Source organism: Helianthus annuus, chromosome 9 (assembly GCF_002127325.2).
Source record: "Helianthus annuus cultivar XRQ/B chromosome 9, HanXRQr2.0-SUNRISE, whole genome shotgun sequence".
Classification (NCBI taxonomy): domain Eukaryota; kingdom Viridiplantae; phylum Streptophyta; class Magnoliopsida; order Asterales; family Asteraceae; genus Helianthus; species Helianthus annuus.
In genome coordinates, this window is record NC_035441.2 from 120,008,486 (window position 1) to 120,027,456 (window position 18,971).

The 18,971-nt window shown below is 40.5% G+C and overlaps 1 protein-coding gene and 2 non-coding genes across 3 annotated transcripts; all 3 read right to left on the minus strand.

The window, feature by feature from the left end:
* Nucleotides 1-2,814: 2,814 nt before the first annotated feature.
* On the minus strand, nt 2,815-3,876 carry LOC110876216 (extensin-like). Its single transcript, XM_022124392.1, has one exon. It carries the CDS (start codon nt 3,874-3,876, stop codon nt 2,815-2,817), a length of 1,062 nt encoding a protein of 353 aa, XP_021980084.1.
* Nucleotides 3,877-12,249: 8,373 nt separating this feature from the next.
* LOC118482310 lies at nt 12,250-12,356 on the minus strand. Its single transcript, XR_004868353.1, has one exon. It is a non-coding gene; the product is annotated as a small nucleolar RNA R71 (small nucleolar RNA).
* A 6,039-nt stretch (nt 12,357-18,395) lies between these two features.
* Nucleotides 18,396-18,502, minus strand: LOC118482316. Its single transcript, XR_004868359.1, has one exon. It is a non-coding gene; the product is annotated as a small nucleolar RNA R71 (small nucleolar RNA).
* Nucleotides 18,503-18,971: the final 469 nt, after the last annotated feature.

Genomic DNA, 18,971 nt, shown 5'->3' on the forward strand with positions numbered 1-18,971 from the left:
TTTCTGTGGGCGCTAGACGATAAGGAGCTCGTGCTATAGGTGCTGATCCTGGGAGAATGTCTATCCTGAACTCTACTTGCCTCTCAGGAGGTAATCTAGGTAATTCGTCAGGAAAGACATCAGGATATTCAGAGATAATCGGAATATCTTCAATTTTAGGCTTAGGATCATTCACAGTCACTTGTGCCATGTAAATGACACACCCACTTTTCATACACTGCGCTAACTTGAGAATAGACACATTGCTAGCAACCCATATTGCGTATCTCCCTGAATGGTGACTGATTCGCCAGATGGGGTTTTGATAATGACTAGCTTTTTATCACAGGCAATTTGGGCTTGGTTATGCGACAACCAATCCATGCCTAAAACTATATCAAACCCAGCCAATTTCATTGGCAAGAGAGATAGCGGAATAGAATGATTCTTAATGGATATAGAACATCCATCAAGAAGAGTGGAAGCTGTTTCTAAGGTACCATCAGCAAGTTCTACCTCGTATTTTATGTCTAGAGTCTTAATAGGCAGATTTAATAACTTACAGAACTTATGGTCTTCAAAAGACTTATCAGCACCGGAATCAAATAAGACTCTAGCATAATTATTATTTACGAGGAAGGTACCTGTTATGACATTCTCGTCATTCACTGCTTCCTTTGCTTGCATCTGGAAAACTCTTGCATTGTTTTTGTTTGCCTCTTCGGGCTTCTTTGCATTCTTGGGGCAATTGGTTTTGATGTGCCCCTTTTCATTGCAACCGTAGCAGGTTGCATCCTTTATATTTCGGCACTCAACAGACTTGTGCCCTTTCTTTTTGCAGATCCCACAAGGTTTGGCTTGTGGATCTTGATTCCATTTCCCGAAATGCCTTTTATTACAAGTCTTACACCTGGGCTTGTCACTCAACTGCCCCTTTTTGGAACCAGAGTTCCCTTTGCCCTTTTTGTTCGACTGAGGAGACTTGTCTTCCTCTCGTTTCCTCTTCCCTTCATCGGTCGTCTTCTTCGCCCTACTCCTCACAACATCCAAAGTGAGGGATAAGGATAGATCCACAGCGGATCTATAAGTGGCTGGCTTTGAGGCCTTAACATTTCCCTTTACTTCAGGGGCCAAGCCACCAATGAAACGCGCGATGCGTTTGGGTTCAGGAGTGAGTAAGTACGGTACCAACCTTGACATAGAGTTGAAACTAGTCACATAGGATCTACAATCCAGATCCTTCATTACTAAGGTGAGGAAATCTGATTCAATCCTCTCAACCTCGTGTTGAGGGCAGTATGTGTCCTTCACAAGATCTACAAACTTCTCCCAAGAAAGATTATACAAGTGAACCTTTCCAGTAGACTGTACTAAGGCTTTCCACCATGTGAGAGCATCACCCTTGAAGGATTGTGATACAAACATAACTACATCATCCTTAGCACATCCGCTAATGTCTATTACGGTTTCCATCTCATCTAACCATTTCATACAATCAATCGCTCCCTTTTCTCCAGTAAAATCCCTAGGCTTACAGGAGACAAAGTACTTGTAGGTACAACCTTTGGCGTACCTATGAGTCGGTTTGAGGACTAGTTGCCTCTTGGGTTCACTACCCTGGTTAGATGAGTGATGAGACTCACTTTTCTTATTAGTGTGAGGTTGAGATTGGGATTTCGAATGAGTTTGAGGCCTAACAATACTAGGATCTTTAAACTTAGCATCTACCGCTTGAGAAACTGCTGCGGTGATCATTGCCTGCAGTTCGGCACCAGTGATATTAATTCTGGTGTTGTTGCCTTCTGTAGCATGACTGCTTGCTTCGTCCGAGCCAGCCATTTCTGAATACTATATCAAACATAGATGATATATTTAATTTACATATTAGATCATCGTATTGATGAGTAGATGGTCATGGTATCATTATACCATATAAACCATTAAAATAATAATCACAGAGATAATCATATTATACAAAGCTCGTCTTAAGGGACATTTAAATAGCTTAGAAAAGCTTGTCACATGGACGATTAATTATAACCAACGATCCTCTGGATCAGTGATCATTTAAGGGTCGAACAAAGTTCATCGCCTTTTTTACAAGAAGTTCATAAATAGAACTTCCATTGTCTTTATTACACCTTTGCTTATATGCATACATCTCTAATGGATGTGTGGTGTATACATCATATTGATGTTTGTTAGCCATGATTCATGATGATCATATAGGCTAAAAATAGTGGTCTGGAAAAAAATCCAAATATATTAGGAAGATTGTGTGATTTCTCGTACCGCACAATACAGGATTGTTAACATGTTTTCAGATGTTAACAGGGAGTCTTTATCTTAAAAAGGTTATACCATCATAGCCATTTAATATTTTGGCTAGGTTATACCTCTAAGAGTTTCTTAGGCGGATTAAATAAAATTTGAAATGAAGTAGTATGACATAATAAATTACATATTTAAAACCAAAATAACTGCATTAAAATCACGATACGGTTACAACGTTGCCCGAAAAGGGACTTTGAGAAAACAACACAAATTACCCACACAGGGGTTATTGAAAAACACTGCCCACGCAGGGGCATACTGAAAAACACTGCCCACGCAGGGGCATACTGAAACAGAAATAAGTCCGCGCAGGGACTTAATACATGAAAACAAAATAAACGTCCTCACAGGGACTTTATTACATAACAAGCAAAACAACCCAACATCACCCTATTTCTTCTTACCCTTGAGAAGGTTCATAAGGCCCTTAACAAAACCATTGTGCTTTTTCTTATTTTCGTGAGCCTTATGTTCAACTCTCTCTAACCTCTCTAGAATCTCTTAAGTCTGCTGCTGCTGATACGAAGGAGGTTGTTGATATGGCGGGTATTGAGAATCCTGCGCCGGGTATCTAGTAGGATAGAGTGGAGGGTAAGACGAAGGGTAATGATGATGGTATTGGGCAGGTGTATGATACGGATCCTGAGTCCCATAGTCGGATGGGTATCCAGACGGGTTATACCCAGATGATCCTGGGTATGTCGGGATAGGGTTGTCGAAACCCAACGGTGGCTGAAATGGTGCGTGTGAAACCGACGGAAGGTTAACTTCCGTCACCGTGCGTGATGACTCACCCAACTGAGGGTCTTCTGGGATAGGAGGATACGAACTCGAGCCACGAGGAGATACAAACTGTGGTCCCCCACGTACGGACATTCTAGCATTCCTTTTTCGCCTTGGAGGCTCAGGAGGCTGTTGAGGTGGATCCTCAACTGGCAAGGGTGGTGGGGTAACCGCTCGAAGCTGTGGTTCATCCAAGGGAGGTTGGCCAGGTGAGCTATGGTATGAAGGTGTGAAAAACCAGTCATACTGGCCCATCTTCTCCTGGAATGAGTCGGGCCCATTGTACGGTGATCCCAGAAATGGGGAACCGCTAGAGATACTTATCGGGTGCCCTGGTGTACCAGTTTGCAAATCTGAGTCTGGGTCGTCATCCATCTCCATCTCCTGAGAAAAATGATCCTCAGGTCCTAAAAGGTTATAGCCCAAAAAGTCGTTAACATAAGCGTTGGGATTAAATTGTGTTGGGGAATAAGTGGAATCTGATTGGTGAAGAGGATGAGATTTGTAAGAATGGTATGATTGGTTGGATTGATGAGTTCCTAACAAGAGAGGAGAATGATGGGGTTCGATCGGAATGGGCATCCCAAAATAAGGAGGGTCTGCTGGTGAGGACCCCAGCGAGACAGAGTGTCTTGCTGGTTGAAAGCTGTGGCTCCAATTGTCCTTGGAGTCGGAGCCGGAAATCGAGTCAGATGGTGTACGCCTATGGGAGGGTCCGGAGCTACTAGAGGGTCCTCCACGCATGGGTCCCTTGCCTCGTCCTCTTAGTCTTGGTGGCATTTTCCTGTCAAAACAAGTAAATATAATAAAACAATAAAAGGAAGGTTAAGAGTAAAACCCTAGGTCATTTTTCCAAGACTCGAGAGTCTAAGGAATGTGCTTATTGTGTCATTGAGATTAAACACAAAAGGTTAGTGTTTAATTCACTCAATGTTGGCTCTGATACCAACCTGCCACACCCCGTATTTCCACATATGACCGGTGGGCCCGGCGGGGAGTATCGTGACGTAGTTGATATCGTCATAGTCAATACACACAATATAATAGCACAGCGAAAGTCTTGGTGAATAAACTATTACAAACCATATAGTCTGAGTGTTCGAGTTTATGAATATACAGATTGGAATGTAATAAGATCCACAGGCGGATCATAAATGTACAAAGAAACAAATAACAGACTGCAGGCATCTTATGGATTTGCAAGATCCTCTAAAGACACCCTATAGCTCCAGCCTATTTCGAGAGGTACCTGTCAAATCAGTCTTTAAGAAAATACGTCAGTTTACACTGGTAAATACAATTAACTGACTCTTTTGAAAACATTTAAGAAAATTGATTTAGGTGCACATGGCATAAATCTTTTATAACTTAGGATAATTATTTAAATATAATCTTGTATATAGATTTACATGTTTGTCTTACAATTGGGGCCGGTTGGAAGCCGGTCATGATTAACCGACTCACCACTTGTAGAACCCACAAAGGAGTTATCCCCAACATGTGGGTTTATATATTATTTTAGCATTTGCATCTGTCGGGTGTATGCCTACACCCCGTGCATAGGTCGTGGCCATTTTAAATAAAATGAGCCGAGGATATCCAGGACATGGTCAGACTAACCCCCAATGTTTATGTTATCAAACAAGTCATATTAAAACGGGTTATGCAAATTTATTAATCACAATCCGATTAAATGATTTCATACCCGACCAAGTGGTATTATTATAATACCATATCCCAAGCCCGTATAAGGGAAAATAAGTTAAAAGTATTTACCTGATGCTAGCAGTAAGATCCTAAAGCTTTTTGAAGGCACCTTCTACCGGAAGCTATTTAATCTGTATAGAAGGTTTATTAACCTATTAGGATGTTAACGGGTCTTTACTTTAGTCAAGGACTTAGACCGGCTAGCTAGGAAGAAACCTTAAGGTTCTAAACGCTAGATTAAGCGGAGACCGGAATAGAATGAGATTTAGACCCGACAAGCTTGGATACTTGTATAATATGGGTAAACTAAACACATTCTGGAAATTGAGGATTTAATGATAAGGTTTGACTCGTTTCGGCTAATTTATGTAAACTAGTCACATAAGCCGATCCGAACGCGTAAACGCGTAACGGGTATCCAAATAAATTATATACAGATCTTAATCATTATTATGCTCAAAATATGTTAATACATCAGTAAGATATTAACATATATGCCCAAAAATTTATTTAAACCAAAATAAGTCCCATAAGGGCATTTTGGTAATCTTAATGCCCATAAAAGAGTTTAATTGTGCAACTGAGTTTCAGGTCTGATTAAATCAGTAAAAATATGTATTTTTATAAGTTATAACAGTAGGATAGTTTATATATGTGAAATTTATCTTATATAGCCAAACTATGTCCCGTAGGGGCATTTTGGTAATTTTACATACACTTTAAAGGTCAAAAATAGACTTCTGAGTTTAGAAACTTTAGCTTACTGTATAATTATATAAATTAACTTAAAACATCAGTGGGTAATGAGTTTTATTTGTCAAATATAATTTTGACCCATACTATGTACTAAAAACACTTAAAAGTCGGTTTAAAGGGGTATTCGGGTTAAAATAGTAAATATGAGTTTTTGATCAGTTTACAAAGTTCAAAATACTTTATTTATTATAAAAAATCAGTAGCAAAAGGTTTGGCACTAAAAAGTTATGTAAAACTCATTTTATGCATGAAAAGGGTAAAATCGACATTTACCGAAATTAAGTTATAATCCTATGTTATGCTCAGTCTAAAAATAATTAAAAATCTTTAAAATTCCCAAAATATTATTTTACATCAGTAGGTATGAAGTTTGGTGTCAAAAATCGGGTTTAGATGGGCTTTATGTTAATTACGCCATATTAATGATAAAAAGTCCCTTAATTACGTTATTGAGCATAACTCCTATTCTAGACCTCCAATTGGTGTCAAATTTTTAGGACATGTCTAAATATCAGTAGCAAAGGTGTTAATCCAATCGCATTGTTAAAAATCTCAGTTGTATGTAAAAAGGGCGTTTATGGCATTATTAAGCATAATTACGATCAAGTGCATATACTTCAAACCACTAGGCACCATGCAATATAACTCCAGGGGGTTATACTACTAAGTAATGTGGTCCTAATGGAAGCTTAAAACATAGGAGAATTAAGCTTGAACGGGTCAGAACTGAAAGTCAAAGCAAAAGTCAAGCTTTTGCGACTTTCGGTTATAAACTGACCTTAGACTATTAATTGTCGGTTTAGGACTGATAAAACATGTTTTAATATTAATTACCAAGTTATTAGAATGTTAAAATATAATTTAGAACCTCTGGTTTATTAATTTTAATCATATTCCAACATTCTGCCCAGTTTGACTTTTTGTCAAACTACTTTGACCCGACAATTGACTAGCCAATCGAGATAATTAGGAGGTGCCCTTTTAAGGGTTAATCACCTACACTAATGTGGTCTTATAACCACTTTTAATTTGATCAGTGATTAAGCCACATGTAATTAAAACGAAAGTCAAACTAATTTTACGATAAGTTTGACTTTAGAATAATTAAGCTAAATTAAACAACTAAACAAGTAATTAGAAGCTTACTTAAGGTCCTAGCAAACTTTTCTACACTTGATGATCCTCTTCTAGCTGATGGAAGCTCCAGAGCAAGTCCTTTTGGAATTGTTGCAAATAATGTGCCAAGAACATAAGAACTAAGGTTCTTTATATAGCAATGTCCAAGGATTTTGATCACTTCCAGGTGTAATAGGATGCTCTGAGATCAACCCAGGTGTCCTACCTATTGTAATAAACCGACTTACAGCTCCCTAGGTCGATATCTTTGAGGTTAAGGCGGTGGAACAGGCCAACCCGCACCTGCAGGTAACTTTTCTGATCTGGGCGTCCTGAGGCCGGCCGCGTAAGACTTAAGGGTGTCTTACGCGGGCCGCGTGGACATGTTAAACCGGGAAAACAAGTTTAAAAGCTGGCAGATTCAGTCCTTGCTCGTTTAAACCCCTTTTTAACTTCATTTTTGGCAATAGAGACCCTTGTAGATAATTTCTTGGAGCCCAAGGATAATTAAACAAACCTCGTTAGGCTCGGGTTCGTTAAATATCACTATGAAAGCAAGTTTCGTCAAGTTGACACTTTTGGCCCAAAGTCTTGAAACCATACTTAACGATATCGAAACCTCGTGAAATTTATACCACTTATTCTTAAGAGTATATTTGAATGTTTCGAAGCCTTGGTTTCGTTAAAAGGTCACTCAGAGGTCAGAATTGACATGTTGACACGTTTAACCCTTGTAATATAATAATCTTCCGGTTATTTTCATAAACAGCTTCTTGTATCAAATAAATCACTCATTCAAGAATATATTCATCGTGTAAGGTCATTCAGAGGCACGAGTTTGGCATGTTGACACTTTTAGTCCCTGTGGTTTCATAGTTTCATTGTTCGACAACTTTGGTCCATCAAACGAAATCTTTCGCACCCTTGGAGTTTAAGACACGTGTCTATATATAATTGGACACGTTTTTCCGTGGTGTTACACAAATAAACACGAAGCATAAATACTGTTAACAAGGAACGTACCATTGACAACGTTGTTGTCAGTTTGAGCCTGGCAGAGATTGATGTTGAAAGTTCTTCCCCATGATGCTTATTGTTGTTGTTGTTGTTGTTGCTGATGCGGCTGCTGCTGTTGCTGTTGTTGTTGCGGTGGTTGCTGTTGCAGTTCTTGTTTCACCACACGATTCGGGGAGAAGTTAGCAAAGTGGTTCGTGTCACCACAAGAGTAGCAGGCTCACCCATGAGCAGCGGGGGTGAGAGCTGCTTGGTTACCCTGAATAGCGAGGGGTTGAGTTGGTGGGGTTGGAGCTTGAACAGTTTGTTGACGTGAGCCTGAACGGCAATGAGCAGTAAAATGCCCATAAACGTTACAGTTGGCATAAAAACGACAGTTCACCCCTGCAGGGTGTTAGGAGTTGCAACTTTTCGGTTCTGGGTGGGTTGTACGGGGACAACGTTGAGAGGAGCGGTGGTAGTAGCGTAGTTCCTGTTGTTGTTACCCTTGCACTTGCGATTCTGGCATGAAGACTTTGTAACTTGTGATGCTGCGATTTCGGGAGCGGGAGTAGCAGTGACTTGGTTGAGGTTTTGAAATACCTAGCTAAGACTCGCTTATCATTGATCTCAGCCGCGAGTTGGTAAGTCTCCTCAATTGACGACATTGTCTACAGCAGACATCGTCATAGGATTCAGACGAGATTCGATTATATCTAGTTTTTGTTTAGAAAAGCTTATCGTTTTACAATCATCCTCTTTTAGGTAAAGCTCAGGAACACGTAGGCACATAGACACATAGGCACATAATCAGATAGGCACATAAGCACATCAGCACGTAGGAGCACATAACCCACGTAAGCACATATTTTGCACGTATTCACCTATATTTTTCACGTATTCACCTACATATTTTGCACATATTCACCTATCTTTCAAGGGAGCGTTTCACGATCGAGAGTTGCGAGCGATAGCGAGCAGCGTAGCGAGTATTGCATTAGGTAGCGAGTAGCATAGCGAGTGGCATTGCAACTAGTACAGCGAGTAGTGTAGCGTACGAGAGTTCTTAGTTTTTCTGCGATTAGTTAGCGTTTGGGATTCGGTAGTTGTGCGAGTTGTGCGCGTTTAGTAAAGCGAGGAGCGAAAAGCGAGTAAAATTCTCCAAAATCAAAATATGTAACCATATAAACACATAAAATCGATATGGTGTAAAATCAGCGGCTGCGAGCTCAGAATCGAAACAGAACGTCTTGGGTGTTAGACATCGACTACCCAAAGTGATTCGACTATCCACAACGACCTCGAGTGCACACTTTGGCCTAATAGACTGTGCTCTCCCCAAAATACGGTGAACGGCAGGCATCCTTCCGGTTACTACGTGAATCGAGTCATTGGAATTCATCGAGACTTTAGTGTGAGTTTTGTAAAATCAAGGTAGAGTGGGACTAGTCACTAAGATGCGGGTTTCACCCCTAGCTTGACAACTTCGTTCCTGAATGTGTGGCAAAACCACGAGATAGAGATGGAGAGTCTCGTCGAGATATGGATGTCACTCCTAACTTAACGAAGATTCTCGTGCTGAGAGTAAAAATACGCATAGAGTGAGCGATTTTATCGAGAGTTCTTGGTTTTCACACCTAATCTCGACCAAATCACTCGATTGTGTTATGCGAGTGTTTCCGAAAACATGTGTATTGTATCAGCCTTAGGAAAGGCATGTTAGTGTTCAACCTTAGGAAAGGTCGTCTTTGCACGAAGCCGTAGTATGCGGTGTTCGCGCAAAGAGGTAGTTTTCGTGAGTTCGAGCGAGAGTATCAAGAGTGAGCTCGTGCAAAACTCCTACTGGGTTCACACTAAGCGGTCTGTTGGTATTTAGACTATAGACTAGGTCAATCCTAAGACTCGACCTAATTCCCTATAGCTGTGGCTCTAATAACAATCTGTCACACCCCAACCGATAGTGGAAACATCGGGGAGCGACACTAGGTGAACCAGATTGCTCAAGAGAATCCATAACAACTATTAAATGGCAATATTTAAAAGGTTAATTGGCCGATACCAACCAACAAACATTCCATAAATAATTATTACATATAGCGTATCTCAAAAGCAAATCAGGACCGACAACCTAGATTTCTATTTGTGGAGTTTCTAGACTTCGTACTTCGTTTTATCACAGCATAGCATCCTATCAACCTGTCACATACGTTAAAATAGAGTCAATACATAAAATGTAAAGGTGATGTGTGTAAAATGCAACATATAAATTCCATCAATTGAGGCATAAAACTAACCATTTTTTTAGTACTAATGTTGGAAAAAGTGTGCTTTTGTCTTTCTTTTGTATTTTCAGGACTAAATGAGCGTAAATGAACAAAAGGAACAAATATGCAGCATAATCTAACATAAATACAAGAAAAGGAACAAACGTGGCATGTCCGACCCCTCGACAACATCTTCCCAAGCAAAAACAAGAAAACAGAAGGTTGACCACGGCCCTATGTCCAGCGGACACGGGGGCGTGGCCAGGTGTCTGCAGAAAGGACAAAGCTGTAGAAGCTTCTATTCCCGACACGGGGGCGTGCCTAGCTCAACACGGGTCGTGGTCAATGCTAAGATTCGCAGAATCCAAGCAAATCTTGATAGTACAGATACGCTTCTGCACACGGGGCCGTGCCCAGCGGACACGAGGGCGTGTGGAGCTAATGCAGACAAATTGCAATTAATGAAGAAAGAGAATAAGTATGGACACGGGGCCGTGTCCAGGCTTCTGTGCAGGCTATAAATAGGGGTGCTTGGTTCACTTCAAAGGCATCCCTTGGCAAACCACCTCTCTACCACTTCACCCAACTCCACCACCATCATCTATCTTTGGGTGTGTTTAGTAGTCTCGAGATCCAAGATTGATAGTAAGAGTTCTTGACAATCAAAGGCCATGTTTGCCTAAGTCTCTTACATCACTTGGTGAAGAAAAGCGTTTAGTGTAATACTTTTGATTTTTAATCTTTTCGCACTTTTTATTTGGTTTTGTATTAATGACTTTAATAACTAGTTTCTTATGTTGAAGGTGAAACTTCCTTATCATTTGTTCGTGGTGTCTTGGCGTTATTTTACTATCTATATAAAATAAAAGATTTACACCATTCATATCTCTACGATCTATATAGAGATATGTTGGCCACCTGGTCGGGGGTTAAGGGAATGGTTTGGTAAGGTTCTTGCCTTGTTCAGTGTATAGATCCTCCAAGGACCTGGGTTAAGCTCACTATAACCTCCTTCAATACCCACTGGTATTGGATGGCGGGGGTGCGAATGGCTTGATCCCCTCATATGTAAACTACTATTAATACATTAACCCGGCTACATGGGATTGTATCCCTGCAGACTCAAACCACTTAGCCGAGGGTAACGTCACCTTCAAAAGAGGGGCCTACCGCATTACGCATTAATAAGTTAATTAATTATCTTTCAATATTCCGACCCTTTAGGATTATATCCTTGCTGACTCAAACTACTGAGTTGAGGGTAACGTCATCTTCAAAAGAGCGGCCTACTACTATAACTAAGATAATCTCTTAAAAAGTGTAAAAGTGCGGAAATCATCAAAGGTTACACTAAAGGCGAGTCGGATCCAAGTGATTCATCTTGCCTATCTGTTTTTATTTTATTTTATTTTTATTTTCAGCATTTTAGTTTTTAATTTTCATGTTTAAAACCTTTTCTAAAATTTTGATTTGATTAGACGTTGAGGATAAACCGGTATTAAAAGCTCTTGTGTCCTTGGACGACCTCGGTATCTTACCAACGCTATACTACGCTCACGATGGGTGCACTTGCCCATATGTGTGTTTAGTGTTAGTAGAATATCGTGTTTTGTAAATTTAAAACTTGACTAAAGTGATAAAAGGGGCTAAAAATATACATAAAAATATATCAGACTCGACACGCATCAAGTTTTTGGCGCCGCTAGGATTTTAAGAAAGTTAGGAATCAACGGCCTAATCGTTTTTCTTATTTTTTCTGTTTTTTAGGATTTTTTTCTTAATTTTTCAGCTTCTGCATACTGCACCTGAACTTCCTACGCTGTTCATGAGCTCCAATTCCAATAAAGACATAAAAGAACCTCTAGACGAACCCGAACGCTTTCTAAGAAAAAGACTTAAAGCTAAAACCTAAGAGAAAGTTTCGGGGGATCCACTTCCAATAGCGGACCAACGTACCCTGATGGATTTCCTACGACCCACGGTAGGTAATCTCGGAGCCGCTATCAATGCACCGAATGTCGATGCCAACAACTTCGAACTTCGGCCGCATTTGATTCAAATGCTCCAAAACTCCGCAACTTTCCATGGGCTTGCGGACGAAGATCCCCATTTACATATTACCAACTTTTTGGAAATATGTGACACTTTTCGGATCAACGGAGCATCAAATGACGCCATCCGCCTCCGAATGTTCCCATTTTCGCTAAAAGACCAAGCTAAGGCTTGGCTTAACACCCTCTCAGTTGGATCGGTAAACACCTGGGATGAACTAGTCCAAAAGTTTTTATATAAGTATTTCCCTCCTTAAAAAACGGCTAAATTAATGACTGAAATTAATACATACTCACAAGAGGACGGGGAATCCTTATATGAAACTTGGGAAAGGTTCAAGGAGCTACTAAGAAAGTGCCCTCATCATGGTCTTGCGGTATGGAAACAAGTATCCACTTTCTATAACGGGTTGTTGCGACACACAAGACAAACACTCGACTCTAGCTCCGGGGGACTTCTTAGTAATCGTCGCCCAAATGAAATTTATAATCAAATTGAGGAAATTGTTCAAAAAAATTTACAATGGCACACTCACTGAGGCACAAAATCTATTGCCCCAGGCGCCCATAAGGTTGACGAAAGCACCTCTTTACAAGCCCAAATCGAGGCCCTCTCTTCAAAAATCAAAAAGTTAGAAATGGCAAAAACGGCCTCGGTTATGGCTTGTGAAGGGTGTGGTGGACCACATGAAAATTGGAGTTGTATGAAAGAGATGGATAATCAAACATAAATGGTAACTATATTGATAATAGACATAAGCCGTCAGGTCCTCCAACAGGTACCTACAACCAAGGATGGCGTAACCACCCTAACCTTGGTTGGAGAGAACCCGACAATAGTAGTAACCAACAAAATCAAAACCAACGAACAAACTTTCAACAACCAAGAAATGAGTCACAAAATTTCTCTCAACAACAACAAGGGGGACGAGAGAGGCTTGAAGATACTATCTCACGCCTCATCTCCGACACCGAAAAGAAAAACTCGGATCGATTTCAACAGTTGGATTCGAACTATAGAAATCAACAAGCTAGTATTCAAAATATTGAAAAACAACTAAATCAACTAGCTCAAAATTTCTCCGAGAGACAACAAGGCACGTTACCTAGCAATACCGAAACCAACCCGAAAGCGCAAGTGCATCTCATCACATTGAGAAACCGTACTGTAGGTCCCGAGGAGGCTCAGTTGCCCCCATCCGACAAGAGTCCATCCAATAAATTCGCAACTTCACCAACACCCCAAAAGGAAACGACTCCTCCACCAAATCAAGAGCCTACCAAGAATCCTCTGGTACCTTACCTTGGTCGGTTACTTCGCCAAAATACCGATGAGCAATTCACAAAATTCGTAAACTTACTAAAACAATTGCATGTCAATATTCCATTTGTAGAAGTCCTCACTCAAATGCCTAAATATTCAAAATTTATGAGGGAATTTCTCACTTACAAAAGAAAAATTGAATCATTGCAATTAGTTAATTTAAGCGAAGAATGCTGAGCCTTACTACTCAACAAACTCCCATAAAAGAAGAACGATCCCGGAAGCTTCACCATCCCTTGTTCGAATGGGGGATCACCCATACGCAATGCATTAGCCGATCTTGGGGCTAGCATCAACCTCATGCCCGCATCAATGTTCGACCGACTCGGACTAGGGAAAACAAGCCCTATAAAGATGAGCATACAACTCGCCGATAGGTCCATTAAATATCCACAGGGTGTCGCCGAAAATCTATTGGTAAAAGTCGGAGACTTTGTCTTCTCGGCTGACTTTGTCATACTAGATATGGAGAAAGATACCGAGGTACTGCTTATCTTAGGAAGACCATTCCTAGCCACCGCCCATGCAATGGTGGATATGAATGGTGGGAAATTAACATTGAGGGTTGGGGACAAATAGATGGAGTTTGGGGTTAGAAAAAGAGTAGAAGACGAGGACCCGGTCAATTACATGAAGGTCATAGACTCAAGCTTGGATGTTGCTCTCCGACGGTGCAATATGGGATGCAAGACATCCCACTTGGGTAACATATGACCGACTTTGGGTCTAGCCAAGGACCCTTATAAACATGGCGCACCACGGAGGCATTCCGCGGAACTATCCTTAGTTTTAGTTTAGATTATCTTTTATGTTTTCTAGTTTAGTTTTACTTTTCAGGAATAAAACACACTCGGAATAGTGGAGGTTACTAAGGGAAACTTGAACCCACACCCCATGCACAAAAACAGAGCCTCCCGACAATTTTTCTTCATTACAGCAAGTTCAGCGCGGGGCCGTGCTCAGCCCAACACGCCTCGTGCCCAAGGTTCTGCAGAAAATGCCCAGTTCAGGTAACTGGACACGGGGCCGTGTTCACTGAATACGCCCAGCCTTCTGTTAATTATGATACTGGTAATCTGAACACAGGGCCGTGCCCGGACCAACAGGGCCCGTGTCCAGACGCCCAGTAACATAAAATTTTGTTTTTAACATCTTCTTACACATTCGATCAACCTAAAAACTTATTTTGGGACACATTGAGGACAATGTGTAATTTAAGTTGGGGGAGGGATGCTAAAACCTTGAATTTTGCAAGTCCTAATAACAAGCCTTACACAAAACTCTATTGGAACCGTTAATCACCCCAAATTTTTTCAAAACTTTTCATTTTTTTTACTTGTCTTGGTTTAATTTGGGAAGAACAAGTTTTAAAAAGGTTATATTTTTACAAATTTACAACCGATAGCGTCGTGATAAAAAGAACCAACATAAGAAAATTATTAAACGACATGACAAATCTAGTTAAAATTTGATTATATATACTTGATCACATTATAAACCCATTCCCACAAAAAGTGAGTTTTGAGCCTTTATTGAGCATACAAATATACATCTTTAAACTAAATGATCATTTTTCGTTTCTTGTGTGAATAGGCGCTTGTTTTCTTACGACTTTAGAACTTGCTATGATGATACATTCCCGGTCCTTACCAACTTAAACCCAAGTAAGTAAATGATAAGGCATTAGGACTAACCCTTTTTCTTTTCTACACCATTATTTTTCAATTTTTATCACTTACCCAAAATCCCCCTAGTTAACCCCTTTGAGCCTAAACCTTTTCGTTTCTAAACCCGCAAAACAAACACCCTTTACCCACCAAAACCGTTTTTTATTTTTAAACCCTTTATTTTAGTGAAAAGCTCGGTTTTTATGTGACATTTCTTATAAAAAATGAAGTATAGCAATAAACAAACAAGTTCGTCAAGTTATACGACGACCGACACTTTTTACGCTTTTTGCCCTTTTTACTAACCACTAACCCAAAACCACCTACCTTTAACCCAAGCCTAACCCTTCCCCAAGTCCTCTTGATATTTACAAAGGTTTATGGTTAAAAAGGAGGAGGATTGATTGCTTGGCAAGCATATGGTAGAAGTAAGTTCCATGCACGTCTCGAGTGTTTCACAAAATACATCTTCCGCCGAGTGTTGAGAGATCTCCCGTGAGGTATGTGAACTTGTATATAAATGAAATTTTAAAGAGGCATGTTATGCCCAAATAAGTAATTTCTCTTATGAAACGTTCTAAATAAATCATAATGAATAGGATTGTAAATAACATAAAAATAGAACCTAATAGAGATCTTGGATTCGCGACACTCAAGACAAGCCCAAAACTTCTCTTCTACCCATTCCATTTGGGCATGTAAGCCACGTTATAAAGAGTTTTGCTTGAGGACAAGCAAAGATTCAATTGTGGGGGTATTTGATGTGTGTAAAATGCAACACCTAAATTACATCAATTGAGGCATAAAACTAACCCTTTTTAGTACTAATGTTGGAAAAAGTGTGCTTTTGTCTTCCTTTTGTATTTTCAGGACTAAATGAGCGTAAATGAACAAAAGAAACAAATATGCAGCAAAATCTAACATAAATACAAGAAAAGGAACCAACGTGGCATGCCCGACCCCTCGACAGCATCTTCCAAGCAAAAACAAGAAAACAGAAGGCTGACCACGGCCACGTGCCCAGCGGACACGGGAGGCGTGGCCAGGTGTCTGCAGAAAGGACAAAGCTATAGAAGCTTCTATTCCCGACACGGGGGCGTGCCAGCTCAACACGGGCCGTGGTCAACCCTAAGATTCGCAGAATCCAAGCAAATCTTGATAGTACATATACGCTTCTGCACATGGGGTCGTGCCCAGCGGACACGGGGGCGTGTGGAGCTAATGCAAACAAATTGTAATTAATGAAGAAAGAGAATAAGGATGGACACGGGGCCGTGCCCAATGGATACGGGGCCATGTTCGAGCTTCTGTGCAGGCTATAAATAGGGGTGCTTGGTTCACTTCAAAGGAATCCCTTGGCAAACCACCTCTCTACCACTTCACCCACACTCCACCACCATCACAACACCCACATCCATCACCATCATCCATCATCCATCTTAGAGTGTGTGTAGTAGTCTCGGTATCCAAGATTGATAGTAAGAGTTCTTGACAATCAAAGACCATGTTTGCCTAAGTCTCTTACATCACTTGATGAAGACAAGCATTTAGTGTAATACTATTGATTTTTAATCTTTTCGCACTTTTTATTTGGTTTTGTATTAATGACTTTAATAACTAGTTTCTTATGTTGAAGGTGAAACTTCCTTATCATTTGTCTGTGGTGTCTTGGCGTTATTTTACTATCTATATAAAATAAAAGATTTACACCATTCATATCTCCACGGTCTATATAGAGATATGTTGGCTACCTGGTCAGGGGTTAAGGGAATTGTTTGGTAAGGTTCTTGCCTTGTTCAGTGTATAGATCCTCCAAGGACCTGGGTTAAGCTCACTATAACCTCCTTCAATACCCACTGGTATTGGATGGCGGGGGTGCGAATGGCTTGATCCCCTCATATGTAAACTACTATTAATACATTAACCCGGCTACTTGGGATTGTATCCCTGCAGACTCAAACCACTTAGCCGAGGGTAACGTCACCTTCAAAAGAGGGGCCTACCGCATTACGCATTAATAAGTTAATTAATTATCTTTAAATATTCCGACCCTTTAGGATTATATCCTTGCTGACTCAAACTACTGAGTTGAGGGTAACGTCATCTTCAAAAGAGCGGCCTACTACTATAACTAAGATAATCTCTTAAAAAGTGTAAAAGTGCGGAAATCATCAAAGGTTACACTAAAGGCGAGTCGGATCCAAGTGATTCATCTTGCCTATCTGTTTTTATTTTATTTTATTTTATTTTTATTTTCAGCATTTTTAGTTTTTAATTTTCATGTTTAAAACCTTTTCTAAAATTTTGATTTGATTAGACGTTGAGGATAAACCGGTATTAAAAGCTCTTGTGTCCTTGGACGACCTCGGTATCTTACCAACGCTATACTACGCTCACGATGGGTGCACTTGCCCATATGTGTGTTTAGTGTTTGTAGAATATCGTGTTTTATAAATTTAAAACTTGACTAAAGTGATAAAAGGGGCTAAAAATATACATAAAAATATATCAGACTCGACACGCGTCAAGTTTTTGGCGCCGCTAGGATTTTAAGAAAGTTAGGAATCAACGGCCTAATCGTTTTTCTTATTTTTCTGTTTTTTTAGGATTTTTTTCTTAATTTTTTAGCTTCTGCATACTGCAGCACGGGGCCGTGCCTTGTCGGACACGGGGCCGTGCTCAGCATCCTTACTGGAAGTTTTTATTTTCCGAGTTATAGAGAGCTGAACACGGGGCCGTGTTGGTGCAGCACGGGGTCGTGTCGAACTCCCCAGTAACAGGAATTCGGAAAATAATAACTGTAACCACGACCACGGGGCCGTGTTCGGCTGAGCACCGGGCCGTGGTGAGACTTCTGACCAACAATCTTTTTTATTTTTATAGCAGGACTTGGAACCCAGGCATCGCACCTGAACTTCCTACGCTGTGCATGAGCTCCAGTTCCAATAAAGACATAAAAGAACCTCTAGACGAACCCGAACACTTTCTAAGAAAAAGACTTAAAGCTAAAACCCAAGAGAAAGTTTCGGGGGATCCACTTCCAATGGCGGACCAACGTACCCTGATGGATTTCCTACGACCCACGGTAGGTAATCTCGGAGCCGCTATCAATGCACCGAATGTCGATGCCAACAACTTCGAACTTCGGCCGCATTTGATTCAAATGCTCCAAAACTCCGCAACTTTCCATGGGCTTGCAGATGAAGATCCCCATTTACATATTACCAACTTTTTGGAAATATGTGACACTTTTCGAATCAATAGAGCATCAAATGACGCCATCCGCCTCCAAATGTTCCCATTTTCGCTAAAAGACCGAGCTAAGGCTTGGCCTAACACCCTCCCAGTTGGATCGGTAAACACCTGGGATGAACTAGCCCAAAAGTTTTTATATAAGTATTTCCCTCCTTCAAAAACGGCTAAATTAATGACTGAAATTAATACATACTCACAAGAGGATGGGGAATCCTTATATGAAACTTGGGAAATGTTCAAGGAGCTACTAAGAAAGTGCCCTCATCATGGTCTTGCGGTATGGCAACAAGTATCAACTTTCTATAATGGGTTTTTGCCACACACAAGACTGTAGGATCGTGTAATCGACCTGATGAGTCGATCAGAAGAGCGCTTAGACCGAATCAGAGGCGGAATTCATTGATTTGGTCTTCGTTCAGCTTGGATTCACTATTAATTGTCTCTTGTATTGATTATAAAGCAACTACAGTCACGGAGACACTTCGACGGAGCTTCGCCGTCGGAAAAACAGAAAGTTACAAATGAAACCGTTTGAACCCTATATATACTAATAGCCTGACCGTTTGAACATGCTCAAACGGTCAGCAAACCTTCAAACGAATGACATTCAAACGGACAGGACTCAAACGGACACATTCGTTCAAACGGCCAGCTTACTTCAAACGGCCAGACATCAAAAACCTTGATTTCTTGTCCAATTTGATCTCCGACGAACCCGAGACTCGACATAAGACGAAGACGA